Source organism: Triturus cristatus, chromosome 5_1 (assembly GCF_964204655.1).
Source record: "Triturus cristatus chromosome 5_1, aTriCri1.1, whole genome shotgun sequence".
In the NCBI taxonomy this organism is placed as follows: Eukaryota; Metazoa; Chordata; class Amphibia; order Caudata; family Salamandridae; genus Triturus; species Triturus cristatus.
The window spans coordinates 143,230,206-143,250,264 of record NC_140587.1 but is presented as its reverse complement, the minus strand read 5'-3'; the positions used below and the strand labels follow the sequence as shown (position 1 = coordinate 143,250,264).

Below are 20,059 nucleotides of genomic sequence, written 5' to 3'. Positions count from 1 at the left end.
CTGAAAAAACCAGAAAAGAAATGCGGTGTTGAAACTTCCCAGAAATGGGGAATACAAACATAAATTAACTCTATAAATAGGAAAGCAGCTATGAAACACCCAACTTTTACGGGACCATCATTTCTTGAAGGGGCTAACCTAAAGAAACCCACTCAGTAAAACAGGAAAAGCGCTACCGCCAGCAAGCGTTCTCATGTGATTGCTGCAAATCGCTGAATGTGCCAACAAAATACAGTTTCTTAAAGAAACCCACTCCGTGTAACAGGTAAAGCGCTAACGCCAGCAAGCATTCTCATGTAATTCTGCAAATGAAAAGCAGTAATCGCTAACTGTGCCAGCGAAATACAGTGCTCACCTCAGGAGGACCAATTCAAACAACTCATCATCAGCTCGGAGAACGCCGGCATCAACAGGCGTTCTCTCGCACGTGCGCGTTTAAAGACGAGTGGGTTCACAAGAGTGTGGAAATGAAGATAGGACTAAGAAAACAAAATGAAATAAACTGTGGCCATGATGAAAGGGTAAAATTATAATCACCACTGTGCAAAAACGGAAACAAAGATAAAACAACATAAAAAGGAAAGGATACAAAATTGGGTACAAAATTTAAATATGGGCATCTAATCAAGTGTCAATAACCTGATCTAATACAGTAATACGAACCTGTCCTAATACAACAACAAATATAAGTCAATGACCAGTAGTTTAATAAATTCCAAGAACATGCTGGCATCCCGGCCTATGAAGCCCGCCGTCTTCAGGCCATCCAAAATCAGGCGGCCCGACTCATTCTTCACTTACCTAAATGCTCTCACATCACTCCTGCCCTTAGGTCTCTCCACTGGCTCCCAGTACATTTCAGATCTTCTTTTAAACTTGCTTGTTTGGCCTTCCTGGCCCACCATCGTTCTGCCCCTCTGTTCATTAACTCCCTCATCACCTCTCATGCCCCCGCTCGCACTCTTCGCTCCTCATCTTTGTCTCTGCTTCACATTCCCCGCTTTCGTAAAACTCGTACCGGGGGCACTCGCTTCTCGGTTCTGGCCCCTCGGCTTTGGAACAGCCTTCCTCTTGCTATCCGTTCCATCCCCATTTACCGTCACTTTCGCAAGGCCCTTAAAACTTTTCTTTTTTCCCAGGCTTTTCCCGGCTAGTCCTCTTGGGTTTTCCCTGTGAGCGTGTTTGAGCCCCCAGCGCCAGGAAGCCGCTTTGGCCGCAGTGCGCTTTACTAAATTCCTTTTTTCATTTCATTTCATTTCATTTCATTTCAAGTTACAAGAAGCAAGATAGTTCAAATTTGTCATTGAGACCCTTAGGGGACAATGTTTGCATGAACCAGATCCAATGTGACTCACGTTGAGATAAAGTTTTGGACATATCTCTGTCTGGACGAGGTTCAACAAGTTCCAAAACCTCAAATTTAAGTTGAGCAATAGTGTGTTTGGCCTCAAGCCAATGTTGTGCTAACGGAGAAGTGATGGTTTTTGTCCGGATCCTGCTTTTATGTTCTGTGATCCGGGTGCGAAGCACTCTTTCGGTTTTACCTACATAGTACAAATCACATGGTCACTTAATTGTGTAAATCAAATGATGACTGTTGCAATTTGCATTGAAATTCAAAATTATCTTTTTGCCATACAGAGGATGTGATAAACTATTGCCCACAATTACGTTGTTACAATGCGAACAGTTCATACATTTAGACATTCCCTTATGTAACATTTGAACTTTTTTGGTTTATTTAAAATTTCTTTTAGATTTGGGGATCTCCTGTATGCAAACAGCGGAGGATCAGAAAACAACCCTTTGAAATCAGACTCTGATTTAAGCAAATCCCATCTTGATAATATGCTCTTATTTAGTGAATGAGAGTGGGTTGAAAACATGGAAACAAACACTTCTCTAGTCCTACCAATTTGTTTAATTTTATTTTTTAACAAATCCTCACGATGAATAGCTAATGACCTTGTAGCTGCCTGATTTACAATATGTGGAGGATAACCTCTACTTAAGAATTTGTCTTTGGAATCTTCAACAGTCTGCTGACCCCACGCTGAATCAGAAGTGATACTTCTGATTCTAAGAAACTGAGAAAAAGGAAGGTGGCGTTTCAACGGCCAAGGATGAAAGCTTTGATACAATAAAGCATTGTTACGATCAATTGTTTTTTTGAAAACAGAGGTCTTAATGATGGTGCCAGATATGGTAAGCAGTACATCAAGAAATGCTATACTGCGAGACTCAATCTGATGGGTAAATTGAATTCTGGGGTTGATACCATTAAGTGACATGATTTGAGTTTCTAGATCACTACGTGATCCATGCCAGATAATAAGAATATCATCAATGAAACGTCGATATGTTATGAGTCTTGATGTCCATGCCATGTTGGAAAGAATATGTTCAGATTCGAATTTTAACGTAAAGATATTCGCGTAGCTAGGTGCTCCAGAAAAGCCCATAGATGTTCCATTGGCTTGAAGAAAAAAACGATTTTTCCATTGAAAATAACAAAGAAATAAGCAAAAGTTCAATATTTCAAGAAGAAACACTTTGTTAGCCCTTACATTATCCTGTTTCAACAAGGCCCATTCTATGGTCTCAATACCTTCCATGTGTGGAGTAGATGTGTATAATGATACAACATCTATTGTACATAACCAAATGTCACCTATTGTGGGAATATCAATATTTTGAAGAATGTTCAACAAGTGCGTGGTATCCTGAACATATGACGGACCATTTTGAACGATCGGCTGCAAGAAAACGTCTAAATAATGGCCCAATGGATCATGCATGGAACCACATCCGGAGACATTCGGTCTCAACGGGGGGTCCTTTACATGTTTGTGTATCTTGAGAAGCATATATAAACCCAGTCTCCGAGGAAAACAAGTGTATAAATACTCTCTAGTCTTAATAGTGATCCATTTCATGTCAACCGCGTGTGACAAAATGGATTCTAGTGCCTTTTAAAAATCATCAGTTGGATCTTCAGCCAATGGTACATAAGTAGAATCATCTTGTAACATCTGATCTATCTTACTCTCATAGTGTGATCGATCCATCACCACCAATGTGCCACCTTTGTCTGCTTTAGTAAAATGTAAGGTTTCATTCAATTGCAGAGATTTTAAAGCAAGTCTCTCTTTTTTAGATAAATTGGGGGTGCCCGCCATTTCCAATGGTAGTTTAGCAATATCTTGTTTGACCAAGGTTTCAAACAAATCAATGGTTGTATGTGAAATTGGGGAGACAAAAGTACTATGTGGTTTAAATTCAAGATATTCCTCATCATTTGCAGATTCAAAATTAGTATCAATAGTTGAAAAGAAATATCGTAACCGTAATTTTCTCGTGAATTTGTATAAAGCAATGAAAGAATCTAAACATCTCGAGTGATAAGTGGGTACAAATGAACATCCTTTGTTTAGTACTGAAACCTGATTATTAGTCAATTTTTTTGAAGAAATATTCACCACTAATGTTTCTTTGCCCGACGTGTTGTCCCTGTTTTTGTTAAATCGGTGACCTCTGCGTGTTTGACTGATTCTTTTACTGTTTGTGTAGGTGGTTGATTTGCAGCTGGGCTGGTTGCCAAAAAAATAAACCTTGGGAGTACTGAGACTTATTGTGGTGGTATCACTCACCGATGGTTGAGTCATGGAAGACACAGGGGGGCGAGATAGCTGGGTGTCACTAGCTGAAACTAAACTCTCTTCGGATGAAGTAGTATCTGGCTTTCGCCAATTTCGTTTTTGAGCATATACTTCAGCCCACGAATAAACTTCATCTAACTTGTAGTCTATCGTGTCACAACGAAATTTTCTCACCTTTCGTTCGTGAATCTCCTTAGCATACGCATCTAGTTTTAGGTTAATTTTATCTAAAGTAGTGGTCCACTCGTCAGTCTCCATGCGTGACACTAAACTAGCCTGTAATTCTTTGATTTACAGTTCTAAACCTATTAGTACCTGTGACAATTCTCCAACTATTAATAAAATAAGGTCCAACGAGCATTTATTTAAAATGGCGTACCATTTTTCCATGAATTTTCTGTTCATTTTAAATAACATGGGCTTGATGGCATGACGAAGTCCCCTTGGAATGCGACTAGCTTTATGATATTGGATCAGCGTCGTGGCATGCAGACGTTGATTAATCTCTCTGCGCATTAAGTATTCTAATTGACAAATTTGTTGCTGGACAGGACCTGAGGTTGTATCAAAAGTCCTGACCTCTTTTATAAGCCCATAAATGTCTGCCGCTTCGGAGGCTGAATAAACCTTTGTTTGTGCTCTATTTTCAGTGAGGTGAAGAATATCATCAAAAGACATGATTAATCACAAAATCAAACAAATCAATATGAAATGGTGCAACTGTAGCTGCTATGCAGAAAAAAATGACCAACAGTTAAATAAACGTAGCTGTGATGCACTCAAATAATCAAATTAAACCAGTGTATCTGTAGAATCAAATTTTACACCAAATTTGTAACACATTCCGTGTGCACCAGATGAGGGGCTCTGCAAGCCACCTAATTCAATATGAAAAGACAACTACCCAGATCAGTATCTGGGAATGTCCAGTGCACTACTATTAATACACTATCCAGTGTACGTAATATAAACAACATATAAAAAATTGTTATAAAACACTTTGTAATCATAAACAGACATAATCCAATCAATGTTCAATGAATCAATAACATGGAATCCAATGTTCAGATAATCCAAATTGCGAAGTTGATATCAATCTGTTTTATTTCTGATAAATGCAGAAGTGGTTGTTGGTTGTAACAGAAAGTTCAGCTTGTAATCAGCAAAAACATCAAAGTTTCAAGTATCCCAATGCATTTCGGGCTCTTCCATATGAGCCCTTCGTCAGAGGAGTCTGTAAAAAGCGATAATAACCTTATTGTGACACATATAGAAAATGGTGAAATAGTCCCCGTGAATACCACTGCGACACAGTAAAACCATAATGAGTGCAAAAAGGCGGTTGTTACCTCTAATGTTTAAAGTGTATAAACTCCAAACAAAGATGGGAGCAACGTCCATTGATTTGTTTGAAACCTTGGTCAAACAAGATATTGCTATACTATCATTGGAAATGGCGGGCACCCCCAATTTATCTAAAACAGAGAGACTTGCTTTAAAATCTCTGCAATTGAATGAAACCTTACTGTAGTAATCCACTCCTTTTTAGTAGAATTAAAGTAGGTTTAATAGAGCAGATAAATACACAGCCACCTTCAGCTTCACAGGCATTACTGGTTAAACATAGAATCCTGACATGGCTGAGATTCTGTTACATCACAGCCTACTAAAACATTCTAATCATTTCCACACTTACATTTTACTAAAGCAGACAAAGGTGGCGCATTGGTGGTGATGGATCGATCACACTATGAGAGTAAGATAGATCAGATGTTACAAGATGATTCTACTTATGTACCATTGGCTGAAGATCCAACTGATGATTTTTTAAAGGCACTAGAATCCATTTTGTCACATGCGGTTGACATGAAACGGATCACTATTAAGACTAGAGAGTATTTATACACTCGTTTTCCTCGGAGACCGGGTTTATATATGCTTCCCAAGATACACAAAAATGTAAAAGACCCCCGTTGAGACCGATTGTCCCCGGATGTGGTTCCATGCATGATCCATTGGGCCATTATTTAGACGTTTTCTTGCAGCCGATCGTTCAAAATGGTCCGTCATATGTTCAGGATACCACGCACTTGTTGAACATTCTTCAAAATATTGATATTCCCACAATAGGTGACATTTGGTTATGTACAATAGATGTTGTATCATTATACACATCTACTCCACACATGGAAGGTATTGAGGCCATAGAATGGGCCTTGTTGAAACAGGATAATGTAAGGGCTAACAAAGTGTTTCTTCTTGAAATATGGAACTTTTACTTATTTCATTGTTATTTTCAATGGAAAAATCGTTTTTTTCTTCAAACCAATGGAACATCTATGGGCTTTTCTGGAGCACCTAGCTACGCGAATATCTTTATGTTAAAATTCGAATCTGAACATATTCTTTCCAACATGGCATGGACATCGAGACTCATAACATATCGACGTTTCATTGATGATATTCTTATTATCTGGCATGGATCAAGTAGTGATCTAGAAACTCAAATCATGTCACTTAATGGTATCAACCCCAGAATTCAATTTACCCATCAGATTGAGTCTCGCAGTATAGCATTTCTTGATGTACTGCTTACCATATCTGGCACCATCATTAAGACCTCTGTTTTCAAAAAACCGATTGATCGTAACAATGCTTTATTGTATCAAAGCTTTCATCCTAGGCCGTTGAAACGCCACCTTCCTTTTTCTCAGTTTCTTAGAATCAGACGTATCACTTCTGATTCAGCGTTGGGTCAGCAGACTGTTGAAGATTCCAAAGACAAATTCTTAAGTAGAGGTTATCCTCCACATATTGTAAATCAGGCAGCTACAAGGTCATTAGCTATTCATCGTGAGGATTTGTTAAAAAAGAAAATTAAACAAATTGGTAGCACTAGAGAAGTGTTTGTTTCCATGTTTTCAACCCACTCTCATTCACTAAAGAAGAGCATATTATCAAGATGGTATTTGCTTAAATCAGGAGATCCCCAAATCTAAAAGAAATTTTAAATAAACCAAAAAAAGTTCAAATGTTACATAAGGGAATGTCTAAATGTATGAACTGTTCGCATTGTAACAACGTAATTGTGGGCAATAGTTTATCACATCCTCGGCCTGGCAAAAAGATCATTTTGAATTTCAATGCAAATTGCAAAAGTCATCATTTGATTTACACAATTAAGTGTCCATGGGATTTGTACTATGTAGGTAAAACCGAAAGAGTGCTTCGCACCCGGATCACAGAACATAAAAGCAGGATCCGGACAAAAACCATCACTTCTCCGTTAGCACAACATTGGCTTGAGGCCAAACACACAATTGCTCAACTTAAATTTGGGGTTTTGGAACTTGTTGAACCTCGTCCAGACAGAGATATGTCCAAAACCTTATCTCAACGTGAGTCACATTGGATCTGGTTCATGCAAACATTGTCCCCTAAGGGACTCAATGACAAATTGGAACTATCTTGCTTTTTGTAACTTGTTTTTGGAATTTGTTAAACTACTGGTCATTGACTTATATTTGTTGTTGTATTTGGACAGGTTCCTATTACTGTATTAGATCACGTTATTGACACTTGATTAGATGCCCATATTTAAATTTTGTACCAAATTTTGTATCCTTTCCTTTTTATGTTGTTTTATCTTTGTTTCCGTTTTTGCACAGTGGTGATTATAATTTTACCCTTTATCATGGCCACTGTTTATTTCATTTTGTTTTCTTAGTCCTATCTTCATTTCCACACTCTCGTGAACCCACTCGTCTTTAAACGCGCGCGCGCGCGCGAGAGAACGCCTGTTGATGCCGCCGTTCTCCGAGCTGATGATGAGTTGTTTGAATTGGTCCTCCTGAGGTGAGCACTGTATTTCGCTGGCACAGTTAGCGATTACTGCTTTTCATTTGCAGAAGTACATGAGAATGCTTGCTGGCATTAGCGCTTTTCCTGTTACACGGAGTGGGTTTCTTTAAGATACTATATTTTGTTGGCACATTCAGCGATTTGCAGCAATCACATGAGAACGCTTGCTGGCGGTAGCGCTTTTCCTGTTTTACTGAGTGGGTTTCTTTAGGTTAGCCCCTTCAAGAAATGATGGTCCCGTAAAAGTTGGGTGTTTCATAGCTGCTTTCATATTTATAGAGTTAATCAATGTTTGTATTCCCCATTTCTGGGAAGTTTCAACACCGCATTTCTTTTCTGTTTTTTTCAGATTGCTTTAGATTTCCTTTGAGAGATATTGGAGTGTGCGTTTTTCACTTTGATTTATTGGTAAGCGCAGTACCCAATTTCAGCCTTAACATTCTGTCTGCATTAGCTCCTTCGACACCAATTTTTATATAATTTTTTCCCTTCAGGACTAGTCAGCCGGTTTGACGTTGCTCCCATCTTTGTTTAGAGTTTATACACTTTAAACATTAGAGGTAACAAGCGCCTTTTGCACTCATTATGGTTTTACTGTGTCGCAATGGTATTCACGGGGACTATTTCACCATTTTCTCTCATTTATCACTTAACGCGGTTTCGGGTGACATATATTTATGTTTTGGTTTTCGATTTCTGATTATTTTCAATCTTCTCTGATCTTTTTCTCTCACCGAATGAGATTGTCACTCCATATTTGTTCAGCCATCTAAAGGCTTCATGTTGTTAATCAAGTGTATGTCATAATGATATATGTGTCACAATAAGGTTATTATCGCTTTTTACAGACTCCCCTGACGAAGGGCTCATATGGAAGAGCCCGAAATGCATTGGGATACTTGAAACTTTGATGTTTTTGCTGATTACAAGCTGAATTTTCTGTTACAACCAACAACCACTTCTGCATTTATCAGAAATAAAACAGATTGATATCAACTTCGCAATTTGGATTATCTGAACATTGGATTCCATGTTATTGATTCATTGAACATTCATTGGATTATGTTTGTTTATGATTACAAAGTGTTTTATAACAATTTTTTATATGTGGATTATATTACGTACACTGGATAGTGTATTAATAGTATTGCACTGGACATTCCCAGATACTGATCTGGGTAGTTGTCTTTTCAACTTTCTAAAACTGGCATTTTCAGAATTGTGTCTAAAAATCGACGTTACCATTTAAAGAGAGTTTTAAATTACAATTCGTTAGACACCAAACTCTACTTCCTTACTTGCTCCCAATTGAAGGTTATCACTTATTACATGTAGTAAGGTAACCAAATGTTATCCTATGCGAGAAGTAGGCCTGGCAGCAGTGACATGTAAAAGTTAAAAGTACATAGCCAACTTTTTAAATACACTGTATCCTGCCCTACGGGCTGTGTAGGGCCTACCCTCAGGGGTGACTAATATGTATTAAAAAGGAAGGTTTAGACCCAGCAAAAGTTTTATCTTGCCAGGTCGAAATGGCGGGCCTGAGACATGTTTAATAGGCTACTTGAGTGGGTGGCACAATAAGTGCAGTATGCCCGCTAGTAGCATTTCATTTATAGGCTCTGGTTACATGTAGTACCACTATACTATGGATTTACAGATAAATTAAATGTGCCAATCGAGTGTAAGCCAATTGCACCTTGTTTAAGGGAGAGAGCACAAGCACTTTAGCACTGGTTAGCAATGATAAAGTGTGCAGAGTCCTAAATGCCAACAAAGGCTGGTTCAGAAGACAGGAAGGTGAAGGTAAAAAGTTTGGGCATCACTCTGCAGCGAGAGCCAAGACCAAAAGAAAGCCATTCTGCCAGACTTAAAGTAACATTTGAAGTAAAAACGTTTACCTAGGAGTGCCCAGCCACAACCACACACAATGGGCAATTTGTGCTCTTTTTCAACCTCTTGGTAGAAAATCCTTTTTAATTTCATTTAAGAAAGAGACAAAAACAGTCTCTGTATTTCTGTACATGTTGCTTTCTATATGATAAAATAGAGCATATAGGGCTATATATGCAAATTAAGTCATGCATTTGAGGCTTTTTGGTGTATACCTGGGCACTGTCAAAAATTTACAACTTGTTGTTGAGTGACAAAACATATAGGCACACGCTATTAAAGGGCACAAGTTTCAAGATTACACACACAGAGTACGGAAACTAGTGAAATTGGTATCACTTGGATTTCTTAATCCTATTTAGGGAAACATTTTTCCATGAAATTTATTACACACTTCTAACAGTGCGAATTAGTAGCTCACACATTATGCACTCCTTTATTATTTGGGTGTAGGTTCAAATGTACAAATACTTGTGGTGCAACATATTGAAAATGACAATAACCACAAACATATTGCCTGACATTTCACTAGGAACACACTAATTTACTCATCCATTAAAAATCTGCGACAGTAAAAATTACACAAACTTCCTCACTCATAGATGAAATGTAAAACAGACATTTCTGGCTTTGTGAACCACGATTAGATCAAGACTATGGAATTACATTTTTTCCCTGTTCAAGCATTTCAGGTCCATAGTTTATATTTTCTGATAAATAAAAATGTTCCTCTGACTAAAATAGGAATGAGATTTTAAATATTTACTGAGATTTACAGTTAAAACTATGTTAATACAAATAAGCATGCTAAGACAGAAATGAATACCACTCATACAGAGTTGTGAAAAAGGCATGCCATAAAAGGACAAGTTGAGCAAATAAAGCACCCAGTCCAAGGTTGACAGACTGCCCAATAAACTGAGCTAACCATAAAAACCCAGGGCCTCATTTACAAGCCCATTTCGCCACCGGGGCATCACTTTTTTTGAGGAACAGGCAGCGCAATGGGCTTGCCCATATTTACAAGGCCACGTAAATTCACCCTGCATGATTTTCCATGGCCTTACAAATAGGGGCCCTTTTCACACATTACTCTGCGTGAAAGAGGCGTTCCATTGGTTTTGCAGTAGGTGTACCCACGCAACATTCATGGAATCTGACACATTCCCAGATTTACAACGTTGGGTAAAGCTGGGAATCCATCAGAATCCTACACCTACCCAGGGAAGGCACATGAGTGGTGCATTCTGCAGCATGCATAGAAAAAGGAATATGCCATCAATCATTGTTTTTGTGCAAGAAGGTGTCCCTTCCTTCACAAGAACAATCATCCTCGCAAAGCAGGCACGCTTGCAACATGATACAAGGGTATCTGAGTTGGCGCACGGCTGCTGTTTGTGCACCGGCGCAGGAGAGAAGGACTGGAATGTGCCGTAGAGTGTAGAAGCAGCACATTCCTGCCCTTTTAGTTTGACGCACAGCAGTGCTGCAGTAACGCTTGCTATGCTGCCGTGTGTCAAAATTTAGTAAATGAAGCCCACAATTTCCAAGCAGGAGGAGATCTATCCAAAGAATCTTAACATAACACAAAATAAAACACAACATGGCATAACATAGCACTGCATAGCACAACAGTGACAACATGACATAGCACAACATGTGAAAGATATACAAAAATGCTTTAGGAGGAAGTTCAACATGAGACCACAGTAACATTCTCTGCCATTCAGTTGTTTGCAACCTACCGTCCATCTTGCTGTATCTTGTTGCCCACATCCTTAATCAGTACCTCATCAAGCTCCTGGATTGAACACTTCAGCCCTGGCAGGCCAGAAGCAGCACCTGGAGATGCAGAGATACATCTGTAAGAAACTGTGTTGGGTTCCTCTCTGATACATTATAGGCAGTTGACTCCCTATGAGACAGCCTTTCTAAGAGTTGAAAGGCTCATCGGCTGTTCTGGCTCCCCAGCAGGAAATGGAAAGAATCATGGCCTGGTTCAAAAAGCTATTGTGTGTTTAAGTTCAACATTCATGCACAAATACCCTTCTTTAACAAGTGTACAGCCACTTTGTGATCTTTTCTGCTTTTACATTCATAAAACGCAAATGTGAGTAAAAAGATATACTCCCACATACTTTTTGTATGGTAGTCATACATGTGGTGAGAATGCCTTCCATGGCAGCAATAAACTTAAAGTTTAGGAACACCCACAAACATTTTCCTCGCTACCCTGGGAAAGGCAGGAAATGTATTCGAGGAAAGCAAATCAGGTTACCTCAAAATTGGAGGAGGTGTAGGCAAAGGTGTTTCGCCGCAAGGAAGATCTTTTTTTCATGCAGAAAAACAGTTGCAAAGTGTGAACTCAAGTTTTTCCAATTAAAAAGCTGGTCCTGGGTTTTGACCGCTAAGGGTGGAAACAGTAATGAGTTGGAAGAACAATTGATAAAAGTGAATCCTAGGAAGAAAGAGGTTTTGCTGTGGCACTGACTGACACTGGACATCAGGATGGGGACTTTGAATTGCCTGAGGCGCTATGGGGAAGAAACTTGCTGAGGCCGCAGATCAAAGAATTATGACAAGTATCAATGGATACACTGAACTGAACTGTAAAACATGCCTATTTAAGAAGGAACCATCTTTTCTCTCGCTAAGGTGTTTTTGGACACCTAAAAAGATTTTGAAGCTGGGGAAAAGGATTCTATGCATTGTATGAAGTGCAGCTTAGAAAAGGTTGATGATATTCATATGTTTATGGAGTGCCCCATGATCCATCAATATTGGGAAGATGTGGGTAAGACAATAATCGCATCCTCCGCGTAGATATCAAGGTAAGCCTTAGATTAATCATTTTGGGGTGCATGGATTATACCGAGAAGCTGAGCAATGGCAATAGTAAGTTGTTGTTCTACCTCATACTGTTGGCTAGGAGAGCAATCTTTAGAAAATGGTTAACAAAGGCACCACCTACCAAATTTGAGTGGCTTGAATCTACAATGTACATTTTAAAAATGGGCAGGCATGTTATGGCCACAAAAAGATTTATGGCATGGCAACCTATGATTACATGGAAAGAGGTAGTATATTGGGGGATCGCATTAGGACAATGCATGGAGCTACGGAGAGATACTGGTTTATAGATCCTATGATAACACCAGACCTGGATCTTGGCAACCCAGGCTAGAATAGGTTAGACCTGAAGGGTTACTATAAACTTCCCAGGCATGGTAAAACCACGATTCCCCTGATAGGATAGGAGAGTGGAATATGGGGACCTGGAGCTGACAGCAGGACGTAAACAAGGTGAATAAAGACAAAAAAACAAGCACTGGCAAAGCCAATCGTCTCGGCAATGCAAGAGCTATTGGAGTTGTCAATGCGTTTGTGTACTGCATGGGGGCTGATGGCATTCACATATGGGTTCCCTTACCACTGAGCGTTGGCGGAGTGCAGTTTTGTGCATTAACATTGAGCTCCAGTACCTCCTTCCTCAACCGGGTGAGTTATATACAGACACAGAATACATTACAAAGCAACAGGCAACCGGAACGGGATCCAAAGGCAAATAATTTTCTTTTTTTGAACCATATAAATTAATAAAAAAGAATAAACACGTACTTGGCTATCTTCCATGCAGCAAACTAGACATGTTCATTAGAACTGTTTACATCTCAGATTGTTTCAGAATTTTACTCATTGTTGAGTGAGAGTGTTCTCTTACTATGCTGAATTTAAAGGAAAAATGCAAGATTTATATAATACAAGTTCATCCTGGGGAGCGTCACTGTCAGTTAACACGTTTACTGTTATCCAACTTAATGATAACTGATTTGATCGACCTTTATAGATGAAAGCCGCCTAAGAGATCCCACCCAGAATTTTAAACAGTCCACAATTCCGGGTTCTAGATTTGTACTTAATCAATTATTATGTTTCATTCAACATCACCTTATGGGATACAGCCATGCTGTTAAATGCGTTACAACAAACAAATGATGGACGGAATGCTGACAATGCAGACATTCTCCCCCAGTCAAGAGATCTGGGTTAAATCCATCGTTCTTTTGCCCACTACACCACCCCAGTTTAGACATGGCCATATGCAAATCAGTCTTGACCCTGTGCCTCATGGGAACAGTCCAGCCCGAACTGCCAAGCCATGTCTTCCCTGGACCGGAATCATGCATCCTAGGACCGGTTTCTGGCTATCAGCCGTCATCAGCCAGGATAGCTTGACTCCAGTGGCGTAGTGAGCACGGGTCCCACGTCTGGGAATACCCATCCCACTTAGGGCGAAAAGCGTTACAACAAACAAATGATGGACGGAATGCTGACAATGCAGACATTCTCCCCCAGTCAAGAGATCTGGGTTAAATCCATCGTTCTTTTGCCCACTACACCACCCCAGTTTAGACATGGCCATATGCAAATCAGTCTTGACCCTGTGCCTCATGGGAACAGTCCAGCCCGAACTGCCAAGCCATGTCTTCCCTGGACCGGAATCATGCATCCTAGGACCGGTTTCTGGCTATCAGCTGTCATCAGCCAGGATAGCTTGACTCCAGTGGCGTAGTGAGCACGGGTCCCACGTCTGGGAATACCCATCCCACTTAGGGCGAAAAGCGTTACAACAAACAAATGATGGACGGAATTCTGACATGGCTTGGCAGTTCGGGCTGGACTGTTCCCATGAGGCACAGGGTCAAGACTGATTTGCATATGGCCATGTCTAAACTGGGGTGGTGTAGTGGGCAAAAAAACGATGGATTTAACCCAGATCTCTTGACTGGGGGAGAATGTATGCATTGTCAGCATTCCGTCCATCATTTGTTTGTTGTAATGCTGTTAAATGCAACATGACAATTTTATTTCCTGTTGTTCATCACTCTTAAGGTCCAGTGTTCCTTTGTTTCAAATCCTAAGTGATATAATGAGAAGGTGTTTTTATGTAGCAAAATTGTACCATTTCTAAGCCCTTTAAACTGTCACCCAATATTTAGTGGTACTGAATTTACCGACCTCAGAAGGATGGAATGCACAGATGACCTTCCTCAGGTTTGAACTCTTGACCTTCCGATCACTATTGCTTTTAACAGTGACCATTAAACTTGCTGAGCCATCCTGCCATCTCACTGTGTTTATAGCATGTGTTGGAATATGCCGATATTCCTGTTGAAATCACGCTTTCATTTGCATGAAGCCAACGTTTTAGCTACGCTTCACTGATGCTTCTTAGAACACAGGCAAGACGTCCAGAGGAGAAGGCATTTGCCTCCTATGCAAACACCCCTTAACTGTTTATGCCAAAGGCCCTCTTCAGAACTGTTGCAACGTCGTCCACAGGAACGCATTGTTAGTAACAGTTATGGTGTGTGTCTACACTTCTTCAACTATTTCAAAACATCTATAGACCCAAGAAGCCTTTGTTTGTATCAGTGCTCACGCAGATAGAAAATGGCAGTAGTCTTTTGTTTACAGGCACATATAGGCGCTGCTGTTCAGAGACAAAAGGACAGGAATGGACAAGTCAATAAAAAAGCCTGGATGCAGATGCTTAGTAAAAATATGTAATCAAATCAGAACAATACAATACAGCAAGGGGCGGGATGAGGTAGTGATGTATGCCTGTGTAAGTATGGGTAGGTATCCATAAGTGAGGCAATATGATATTAAGAGGATGTATTTTTAGATCTGGTATTTAATGTATGTGAGACTGCTGAAATGACCGCACTCTCTGGTGTACACTGCTAACAGAAAGTGATTCCCCTCTTCTTACTTTGCATCCTGTGTTTCTTCTTTGAAGAGACTGGCATTGCTGAGAACATATATTTAATGCAGGAAGAGATGTATACAGAGGGCCACCAATTAGCACCCCTGGTATGCCCCGATTTCCTTCTGAACCATTATCGGAGTAAAAGCGGAAGCAACTCGGGTGACTAAAAAGAGAATACAGGTGAAAAATAGACAGAGGAGGGATCGTGTACAGCTCGTCCTCAGTTGAATGTATTAAACCGAGGGGTGTATTTAACGAGTTTGATACTGTTAGCATGAGAGGTGAGCAAGCAGCCCTAGCCTTGAGTTTCCACATGGCCACCTCCCTCCTTCTCCGGCTCAGATGTGTGGCTGGCACGCAGCCCTGCACAACCGGACAGCTGCTGGTCTGGTCCGGTGATCAATCCAGCCAAGCACTAGATTGCTGATAATGTGGTACATGCGCAGCCCCAGGGAAGGGAACATAGCTATGGAAACGTAATTCTTGTGGGCAGGCGCAGCATGCGGATTTGAAAAACATACACAATTACAGAGAGGCAAAGCAAATGATATTTAGGTTTATTGATTGCGATTTAGGAGACAAATGTTGGGCTGCTACCGGTTGAATTAAAGTGCCATGAGGAATATGCCTAAGCACAAGGAGTAACCGTATAAAGTGGCCCAGATAATATAAGGGAGCGATTAATTGCAAACTTGAGCTGTAAGTCATGGAGCAGATGTGGGGTATGTCTGAACCAGCGGATTTTGGATGTTATGTTTTTAAACAACGTCTGTTAGATAAGAACAAGATTTACAGCCCTGTTTACAGCGGAGTTCCTCTGAAGTGCTCCAAATTAAAGAAAAAAGTAGTTCTCAAAAAACGCTAAAATGGTGACTAGTGTATTACTATAGTACTTGGTCCCTGTTCTCGGGGACAGCTAAACACAGGAAGATGGAAGCACACATAGGTGCCTTGGACAAATGGGGAGAAAGATAATGAGAGCGGTGATAGAGCCAGCAAAAGCCTATGAGAGGGCTAAAGTCCACAAAGTATATACATGTCCAGCTGAGACCTAAAAATAGTTAATAAACTAAAAAAACTGTCCCTTACAGGGGCCCACAAAATATGTCTTGCCCCAAAATTCTTAGGGTGACACTGCATTCACCTGATTCAGAAACAAAGAACTTGTCACGTTTGTGCCCAGAACTGAACAAGGAACTTACCCAGTACCTCGCAGAATTGGAAGGGGAAGAAGTCTCCTTCATGCTTCTTGTTGGTATATCGCAGCATGCCATGCCTTATCTGATGCGATGCTCCTCAAGTGCTGCACCAGAAAGGTCTTGGTGGAGCTTTTTGTGGGTCGGGACAACCTCACAACTGAGGTGTGAACAGTAAGCAGGCATACAAGGAGCTGATGGGATGGAAAGAGAAAGAAAGTGTGCAGCACCGTGGCCCCCCCAAATTCTTAGCACTAAATGTGCAACAGATTAACTGGCAGCCTGACCTATGGCAAGTAGCAAAAAGGACAATGTCTCAACCGGTCAATCATGTAGGGGGACTGTTAGGTTAGGAATTAATCGTGGCGAGCAGGCAAAGAAACAAGGGAGACCAAAGAGAGGGTAAATGGTTGTTATTTGTAGATAGAAGTACATAGCGCAACTAAATGACAGTAACCATAACAAACATGTGAGCACTGGAGGTGTGGTGTTGAGTGAAAACGGCGCAGTGACACAAGTGTGCGGGAGCAACGTGAGGCGGCGCAGGATAATTACACAATGTGGGTCAAACAAAATAAGTTAGAAGCTATTAACAATTACAGGCATCATTTCATTATTAGAGAATGACCCTTCTCCAATGCCGCTATTGGTGTTGTGGGGTCGACGGCGTTTCGACCTCTTCAACTTGAGGTCATCATCAGGACTAATGTTACAATCGATTCAAAAGGTACTTCTATAGAAATTAGAAGAAAAGGAAGGAGAGTAAATAGTAGAACCCTGAGGAGTGCAAGTAATGTAAAGGAACGTGGGATGGAAGTTACCTCGTAACGTGAATGGGGGGAAGTTTCACGAAGACTCAATCAGTAGGGTCTGAGGCATCAATGCGACAGTAGGTGAGGTAATGGATATTCTGTAGAGGGGAGAGGCAAGGGTAATCAAGGTATTCAGTGGAAGGGGGCAAAAACCTATGGCAAGGGCATAGCATTGCTCTGGATGAGGGGCTACTATATACTCAAGTACTAAATAACAAAAACTGAAAAAGAAACATGTTTCTAAAAAAAAATATTTGCATTGCCATATCGATGGGCCATTGTAGAGCTCTGTTCTATCAAAGACGCCAAAATCAGACTTACAAAGAATTTGAGAGAAGGAGCTTTTGCTGTTATTTTTCTTTCTGGAACACACATGATAGCAGTCTGCCTAAAATACTTATGTGAAAGAATTGTATGACTTCTGCTGCAATCTTTGTTAGAGTTCCTCATGAGTCACGCTGATGCTGTATGCTGTTTTTATGCATGATTCAATTTCCACAGCACCCAAGCACCTATTGATAGCTCACAGAAGTCATCTTACAAGGAGCTCTATGGCTACTGGGATCATGAATCTTGTTTTGCAGAGGGATTCCTGTCACCACTTACAAAAGGGCACCAATCCTAAATTAAATCGAGTGAAGCAGTAGCGGCTAAATCGGATGGGCTGTATATTACTTCAAACCAAAAATACACTTGTTTGCAAGACCCTTGCACCTACCATCCTGCATCTGTTCCCTCAATCTGAGCTTTGCTGCAGTCAGCCTCCCTTCTGCTTTTCCTGCCGCCACTCTGAGGGACTCCACGGTAAACTCTGCATCGTGCACTGCCTGTCAACGAGAAGGCTTCGTTAGACACAGCTGCATAGGGCTGTAGAGAAAACCCCTGACTCGACTTACAGTACATCATTCAGGTAACTGGCCTCGAGGGCTGGGGGACAGAGAACCTAATGGGACACCATCCAGGTGACTGGCCTCGAGACGTGGGGTCAGAGCACCTTACAGCGCACCATCCAAATGACTGGTCTCAAGGGCTGTGGGTCAAAGCACCTTACAGGGCACCATCCAGATGACTGGCTTCGGGGGCAGGGGGGCATAGCACAGGAAGATCTTCCAGGGCAACATCGAGGTGACAGGACTGGCTACGAGGGCTAGGGGTTAGAGCTCCTTACAGGAACCATCCAGGTGACTGGCTTCAAGGCTGCAGGACAGAACACCTTCATGATCCAGGTGACTAGCCTCATGGGCTGGGGACAGAACATCTTACAGAACACCTTCCAGGTTACTGGCTTCCAGGGCTAGGGGGCACAGCACCTTACAGTGCACCATCCAGGTGACTGATATTGAGGGCTGGTGGACAGAACCCCTTACAGGACACCATCCAGATGAGTGGCTTTGAGGGCTGGGGCACAACACCTTAGAAGGCAACGTACAGGTGAATGGCTTCGAGGGCTGTGGGACAGAATACCTTACAGGGCACCGTCCAGGTGACTGGCTTCGAGGGTTGGGGGACAGAACACTTTACAGGGCACTGTCCAGGTGACTGGCTTCGAGGGCTGTGGGACAGAACACCTGGCTTCAGGAGCTGGGGAACACAGCATTTGGTACAGAGGCATGAAACCAGTGATTTTACTGTGATAAATCTAACATATTAATTAGGTTGTTTTGAACCTAGCATACTGAATATTAACGGAACAGGCCCACATAAGATTATGAAGCCTCGGAATGTCTGCCTCTGTCTCTGCCTCTGCCCACTCCCAGACTTCCAATCCTCTGCTTCCATCTAGCTCTATTTAAATCAATCCACTTTCTCCACTTGGAAGAGACATAGGCGCCAGGTTTTGTGGGACACAGGCCCAAGCCCCACCAACAATTCCCATGCAGAGACTTGAGGGGCATCAGGTGCCCCTCAAGGAGGGCAAAGGAGGTGGTGACCCCTCCTCCCCCCAGTGTTTTGAGACAACGAAGAGAGAACACGATAGCTGAAGAAGTAACAAGGAAACCCATCTCCAGCTAGGTAAACTATACTCCCAGACATGTGTAGAGTTCTAATGTTGGTTAGTGTAAAAAAATGCACTAAAGAGCACAGTTCAAGCAAATCTGTTTAAATCTCACCTAGCAGAAATTAATGCAGAAATGAACTAAAGTAAGGAGTTCCTAACACCACAGACGATTATGAAGCTTTGAAAGGACATACAAAATTTAGTAGTGAAAAGGTATTCCCTTATACTAAGGAAGACTATGAAGACAATTTTCATTCAAACATCTCTGAGGGTGCATCGGCCCATAAGAAGAAGATGGCCACAGGCAGTTCTATTTCTGATGGATGAAGTAGCGATGATGAATGGAGAAGGACCTCCAAGTTTCTACAGCTACCTAATGGGACCGATCCCTTTCCAGCATTAATCGCAGGCACCGTTCTTCCATCCATGAATAAAAACTCTGTTTGCCCAGGCATTTTTAGGAAGAGGCCGGGGCGGAGGTATGACAAAGGGAAAAGGCTAACACATACAGAGGAATACAGAAGAACCACATATAGTGACGTGCAGTCGAGGGAAGGAAATGGACAAGTCAACTGATAGTCAATCTATCAAATATAACACTATCTAAAGCTGAAAGAAGCGCAATTAACAAAGGCCTGGACTTTGTCCACACCCCCTGGGAAGATCCTTTCAGACTGAACTGTGAATTGGCTAGCTTGTACAGGAAAATAGGACTTTGAATGTGTTTCCGGATAAACCATCAATACAAGAGAAAACCGACTCAGGCATGAGGAACACATCCACGGTTACTCCCCCGACTTGAGCCCATCATGTGAAACACTTTTTTGAACGAGCAGTAATAAATGACGTCCAGACACTGGACAGTA

General features: G+C 41.3%; 1 protein-coding gene across 8 annotated transcripts in view; it reads right to left on the bottom strand.

Moving 5' to 3' along the window:
- The window catches only part of IQANK1 (IQ motif and ankyrin repeat containing 1), a 441,637-nt gene that overhangs the window by 61,434 nt on the left and 360,144 nt on the right, over positions 1-20,059 (bottom strand). For all 8 annotated transcript variants that reach the window (XM_085604654.1, XM_085604655.1, XM_085604657.1 and 5 more), the window contains 2 exons: positions 17,913-18,021; positions 11,159-11,255 (listed from right to left, as the gene is read on the bottom strand). In XM_085604654.1, the coding sequence (XP_085460780.1) occupies positions 11,159-11,255; positions 17,913-18,021 (206 nt within the window). The remainder of the gene's footprint in view (positions 1-11,158; positions 11,256-17,912; positions 18,022-20,059) is intronic.